Below are 6,529 nucleotides of genomic sequence, written 5' to 3'. Positions count from 1 at the left end.
TCCTCGACAGCACAGTGACAAGCACTGGGCCACAGAGGACTGTGGCTGTGGGTCCTCCTGTGGGGTTTAGATGGCACGTGTTGTGCAGCGCATGCACCACTGACACCGGGCGCTGGAGGCAAGCGGCCTCCTCCAGCAGGGCTCTTGGCTCCCCTTCTGCCCGAGGAGTAGGGGGCAGCAGCCCGAGGTGGGGTCCCCGGCCTGCCACTGGCTCCCGCAGACTGGAGCAGAAGGGGCTGGGGCAGGTCGGCCACACACATATCTCAGGGTGACATGTCAATTGCAGTGTGGGGTCCACACACATAGGCGGAACAGCCGCGGGGCCACCTGCTCTTGTGTCTGGTGTTTGTGTTTTTCCTTGTCACACTGCAGGCTGGGGAAGCACAGGACTCCGCTCCCACCCTGGCTGCTGTGTTTCTCGGCTAGTGGGAACAGTTCAGAGCGGCCACCCCTTCAGACCCGAGAGCAGCATCTGACCCAGCCCCATAGTCCTCCCACTTCGATCGTGAAATGTTGAGAATGCTGGATTTTTTTTTTTTTGTAACTAAGCTTTCACTGTGTAAGTTGTTAAACTATTTAAGGTTTCTAAAAACTTCTGCACGATATACTTTCCAAAAGAAAACAGCTTTCAGAAAAACCACTGTTTTTCTGGGTTTAACATTCTAAATCTATACGACTAGAACCAGACTCACCAGTCGCCTACCCACCGCCCTCCCACCCAAGCAGGGTGCACTGAATTCAGCCACATGCCGGACACCGGGAACGGGCAAAAGCCTTGCACTGGCAAGTGCTCAAGGCTCCTAGTTCAGCCCCGGCCACTGGGCTCGTGTCCGTCGCGGTGAGAGACGTAGCAGTGCCAGGGGCACCCCCACCCGCCCAGCAGAGGCCCTGCTCTGCAACCAGCAAGGCCCAGGTAAGCAGCAGCTTCACGTTAGTCACCAGAGCCAAACCAGGAGTGTAAAACATCTGCGGCTGCAAACTTCACTACGTAACCAAGAAGACCCCCACCTCCGTGGGACTAGATCTCCTCTGCCCCGGAGAGGCGGTGGAATGTTTGAAGTGACTGCATTATCTGCCCCTGCGTAGGGGACAGGCGGAGAAAGGTCAAGGAACCCCAGGCTGCTCCTTGGCGTCCCACAATCTGTCATCAGCAGCCTCACGGGGCTCTCTAGAGGGCGCACAGAAAGCACATGCACACACACGTGCACGATCCATGTGAGCACAGAAACAAAGCTCCATTCATCTGCAACTGGCTGTAATTTCCTACAGATCAGCAAATAAACAGCCACTTTGTGCATTAAGTTACGCACCTCAGGCCGGGTTTGCATTTCTGCTGTTAACTTTTTACTTCCTTATGCAGAGATGAAACCCACACTCTCCTCAGGATAACTACTTTTAAGGGAGCTGAAAACCTGGCTTATAGCCACTTAAATTAAAAAGCAAACATTTCCTCCAGATTCTCTGATGAACTACCGCCAGCTTCAGTGGTGTCAACGTCTGGTTTCCTGAGCCAGTGCTAAGCTGCAAGTAGCACGGAGGTGTCCCGTGAGCCAGGTTGCAGTGGCGTGCACAGGAGACAGGAGCAGGTTGGCAGTGACAAGCAGCCAGTGTAGATGCCCCGGGAAAGAATCTGCGGGACCACAATAGATGCTGCACGATTAGACACGAGATTAAATGTTAGCTTTGTATATAAACAAAGCAACTGACTCACTCCAAGATCAATATTGAACAACATTTTTATATTTGCAAGCACTATGGTGATGCAAGAATTGAATTTAGCAGCTGTATTTTCTTAAGCAAAATTAGAATACCTGGCCTGTACGTACGTGGCCAGAGGACAAGACACCAGAAACAGGGACGGTAGGAAATAAACTGAGATACGCAGTAAGTACAAATCAGAGCCTCCCTGGTTTTTATCCTAGTTCCAATTCTGATGGGCCTACCATTCTTCCTTCACTTTTGTAAGGGGCCAGCATAGGATTTTTTAAATTGAGAGTTAGGATGACAAGCTGACAGGTGAGGAATTTTTAATCGGCTCACGGTGACCATCACTGAAGCCTCTGGCTGAGAAGACGCAGCCACCTGCAGCAGCTTCTCAGAGGATGACAGAGCGCTTCCCACTCCTTCCAGACTGACTGGAAAGGACAACGAAAGGGACGGCAAGAAGGGAAGTAAAAACCAGATATGACCCCCGTCACTCAGGAAGCGTGGACAAACCAAACAGGGAAACAGACCACCACAGGACGGAGGGGTTGCGAAAGCCGCACCTCAACAGGTGAAGCACCTTGGGCCAAGGGCTTCCCTGGGATCAAGTGTCTAACCCGGATCAAGACAGAACAAGGTTGGAAAACTTCTGGATTACCCTCGAGTACTTCTTAGAAACAATGATGAAGGCCCCGGCCTGTGCTCTCTGCAGCTTGGCATTCAGCCCCAGTAGGAATACAGCAAGGGAGAAGATGGAAGGTTCTTCCAAAGCCCACACACGCACCATCGTGAAGCCACACCAAGTGCAGTGTAAGTCATATCCCGATCCATCAATACCCCAGTCATAGACATCACTGCCATAAAGACTATGCACCTTTAAAAGGAGGACTCGTTTGAAAAAATAACGTGTTCAAGTATATCTTATGCAACAAGCAAGCATATCCCTCTAAACTGACAATTTACACAAACCTGGAGAGAGTGAAAACCAACAGCTGTTCTTGGGAGTAAGATTTGGGCTCCTTAGGAAAATTAGATTCAGAATCCTAATGAATGTGAGCTTATAAAGGATGCATCTTTGAATAACTTTCAACTTGAACCAGAAACCTTAACTATTTTATGGTGATATAAAACAGAAAGTCTTTATTTCCCTGGGTTTTCTCTAACTCTCCAGAGTTGTTTTGTGACTAGTCAATTTCCCCTTGCTTAAATGGAATTTTCCAACCCTTGAGCCCTCTAGAAACCATTCTAGGATCTGAGATACTGACAAGAGGCTGCGCCGACAAAGAAGGAAGTTTAAGAGGAAGAGATTAGGGGACAGAAGCAGGGACACAGACACGAGAGAACACACTGTGTGACTTCCTTTATAGCAAATTCTAGAAACGGCAAAACTCACCCATAGTGGTTGCCTAGGGTGGGTGGGGGAGGGATCGACTAAGAGGGACACAGGAAACTTTTTCGGGTCAGGAACGTGTTCTGCGTTGCTCTAATCGTGGACGTGTTACGTAGTTGAGTACGTTTGTCGGAATTTAAAAGTACTTAAAATGAGTATATTTTATTGTATGTCAATTATGCCTCAATAAAACTGACTTCGAAAAAACAAAAGATGTGAGCAATTCTCTGGGAAAACTAACAAAATGTTATTTTACTTTAAGTGCTTTGGCAGAATTCGATCATCTGCCTCAACTCTTACCTTTGCCTGTGAAAATACAGCTCAGGGATGGAGAAACCCGGGAATTCGTCAAAAGCACCCAAGAAGCCAGCCCCTGTGTGCTGGCTGGAGATGAAGTTTGAAACTCTACATATCTCGATGGAAAAGATGTTTTAAGCAAAAGAGGCAATTTTAAAGTGATGGTCTCTTTTTAATGTTTAATTCTTAAAAATGAACAAGTCCATTTATAATGACCATTTAGAAATGAATCCATAAAGACCAAAAATTCAATAGATCAACACATTTTAATTATTGAAATAGAGTAATACTTGACAGAAGAAAGTCCTGGAATATTTAGGTTGCTATCTTGCTGCCCGCATACATTTAATCCTAACATTGAGACAGCGTTGACTTAATCATCTAAGCTTGAGTTTCCTCTGAGCATACGAAACAAATCGCCGAGGTGATGGAAGATTAATTTTAACATGAAGATTTTTCATCCAATTAAAAAAAACATTACTTAGAAAACAACCTGTCCTTCTAAATCATGAAGTTGATGTGGGGTTTCTCCATGATTATAACAAACTAGGCATAATTGTATCTCAGATTTGTACTAATAGTAATGCGCTAATTCTCTTGTTAAAATTCAAAAGCTTGACTGTGAAACTAGAAATCACACACCAAGAAAAAATACTAACACAGATAAATATAAGTTAATTATATACATATACAAGATGTTTATATCTTTTAATTCTATTTTTCCACAAACTTTTTGAAGTACCTCGTACAATCATACATAGAACCTAAACAGGTGATTTTAATAAACCAGGCAAAATACTATACACACCTGAACACACAGCAACTCCAAGGCACATGAATAAAACTAAGGCCGTTACTTTATTTGGAACAGGAAAGTGGTGCAGGCAACTCAGTGTGCCCGACGTGAGACCTCCCCCACATCCTGCTGCCCACCCCAGGGCGTAATCTGGGGAAGATACGTCTTCTGCCGGCCGGCTGTGCCACCTGCTACTGCACCTTCTCGTGGGGCACGCATGGCATCCACCTAGACTGAGCACTGAAGAGGTACATTTTGGGAGATGAAATTCCGATTTGGGTTAAAGGTGAATGCGCGTCCTAACACAGGGCTGTGAACCACTAGTCTCCACTGAGTTAGAGAAAATGAAGGTGACCTGTTTAGATTTCCACAGTTGCTTCCATGTGAAAATTAGATGTATAGCTACTTTCATTAAAAAATATTCTGATCAAGGGCCAGCCCGGTGGTGCACTGGATAGTGCGCCGCTTGGGAAGCGCGGCTGCACTCCTGCCGAGGGTTCGGATCCCGCTTACAGACCGGTTCCCGCTCACTGGCTGAGCGAGGCGCGGGGCAACACCGAGGGTTGCGATCCCGTTGCCGGTCCCGGTCCGGTACGGGGGTGACACTGAGGGTTGCGATCCGTTGCCGGACACGGAAAAAGACAAAAAATAAATAAATAAATAAAAAATAAATTAAAAAAAAATAAAAATGAAGACAAAATAAAGACATTTGCAGACGAAAGCCAAGAGAATTCATTACTGTCAGACCTGCACTACCAGAAATATTAAAGAAAAAAATTTAAGGCTAAAGATAATTTGTCTTATTGGAAAGCTGGAAGCCTACAGCTTCAGGAAACAAATTAAGATCACTGGAAATGGTATTTTATGAATAAATATAAAAAGTTTTTTAAACAACAATAACCACAACATAAAGATATGTGAAATATATGATAACAAAAGTCTCAGGTCTACAATAGAAAAGCCAAGAGAGGATGAGTGATTTTCCAGCTCGGTTATCGTGTTTACCCGGCGTGCGCTGGTACCCAGGGATCACTGCTATGCTGTCTGTGCCAGGAACTTCACATACTGGTCCCGGGCATCGAAATGGTCAGCCGGCCGGTTGTAGGCCGTCCACACTGGCTCTCCCACGAACAGCCGCATGGCCTTCACGTAGTTCTGAAACACAAACACAGCCAGCTTCTCATTACACCAGTCGGCCTTCTGCTTGTTTATAACAATTTAGTCACATACATTGCTATAAAGACTTTCCTTGCTGTTTTTATTCTTATGTCTTAACAATGCTAGGTTAGCTTTACCCTCTGAAGGAAAAGTAGCGCCAGGCGCTGTGGCCAGTGCTGCTGCGTCCTCAGGCCCCGGTGCACAAGCCCCGCAGCTGAGCTCAGCGCTCACACTCTCCATACAAACATATCAGCTATGAAAACACGCACTACCTTCAGCCTCAGGGATCCATCCCGCCTTCCTTTCTGTCTCCTTTGGGTACAGTTTTCCTAAAAATTAGCACTGGGGGGGGGGGGGGCTCTCATGCTGCCAGTAGGCAAGAGAGGACAATTTGGAATCACTCATCAAAACTAAAAATGCACGTGCCTTTTAGTTCAGTTTTCGCTTCTAGGAATTTATCCTACAGATAAACACACATAAGTGCAAAATGACAAATGTATAAGGTTATTATTTCCGCACTGTTTACAGTAGCAAAAAAAAAAACTGGAAACGATTTATATACTGATCATTAGGAATCATCCACTCAATGGAATCAGTTAATGGTTAAGTAAATTAGGGTTCATCAAGGGAATAATATGCAGCTGTGAACAGGAATGAGGCTCTTTACATACGGACATGAAACTATCGTGTAGAAAGCAAGCAAGGAGAATGCAGAACTGTGTACGTAGTCTGCTATGTCCTGTGCGTTAACAGGATAAACAGGAGACTGATTACACTCACTTGAACATGCATACAATCTCTTTAAAAAGATTTTTTAAACATAATATCTATGACCTTCAGGGAGAGACAGGGGCTGGGGAATGGGGGTCATAGGAGGACTTTTTTTTCCTGTTATTTATTTTTTTTACATTCTATGATGTTGCAGAGAAGGTGGGAAGGGGAGGGAGAGGGGAAAGGGGAAGGAAATGTGGAGGAAGGAGGAGGGGCAGGATTGAGGCCTGGGGCACCTCCTCATTCCCACAGGGGAGACCAGCGGGCTTCCAGGGGTGGCTTGGTCATTGCTGGGCTGGGTGCAGATGTCAGGGGGGTGTGGCAAAAGCCCTCACCTCCCACTACCCCAGCTTGGGAACCTGGGATCCTTCATGCTGCGGCTTGGTGGTTGTTGCTGGGCTGGTTGCTTATGT

The 6,529-nt window shown here is 46.1% G+C and overlaps 1 protein-coding gene across 3 annotated transcripts in view; it reads right to left on the bottom strand.

Moving 5' to 3' along the window:
- Window positions 1-5,128: 5,128 nt before the first annotated feature.
- ADI1 (acireductone dioxygenase 1) overlaps window positions 5,129-6,529 on the bottom strand; it is a 12,615-nt gene continuing 11,214 nt past the window's right edge. For all 3 annotated transcript variants that reach the window (XM_008580277.1, XM_008580278.1, XM_008580276.1), the window contains exon 4: window positions 5,129-5,342. In XM_008580277.1, coding sequence (XP_008578499.1) covers window positions 5,223-5,342 — 120 coding nt within the window. In that variant the 3' untranslated portion in view covers window positions 5,129-5,222. The remainder of the gene's footprint in view (window positions 5,343-6,529) is intronic.

This window comes from Galeopterus variegatus, unplaced genomic scaffold (genome assembly GCF_000696425.1).
Source record: "Galeopterus variegatus unplaced genomic scaffold, G_variegatus-3.0.2 Scaffold2057, whole genome shotgun sequence".
Lineage (NCBI taxonomy): Eukaryota > Metazoa > Chordata > Mammalia > Dermoptera > Cynocephalidae > Galeopterus > Galeopterus variegatus.
This window is presented reverse-complemented; position numbering and strand designations above follow the sequence as displayed.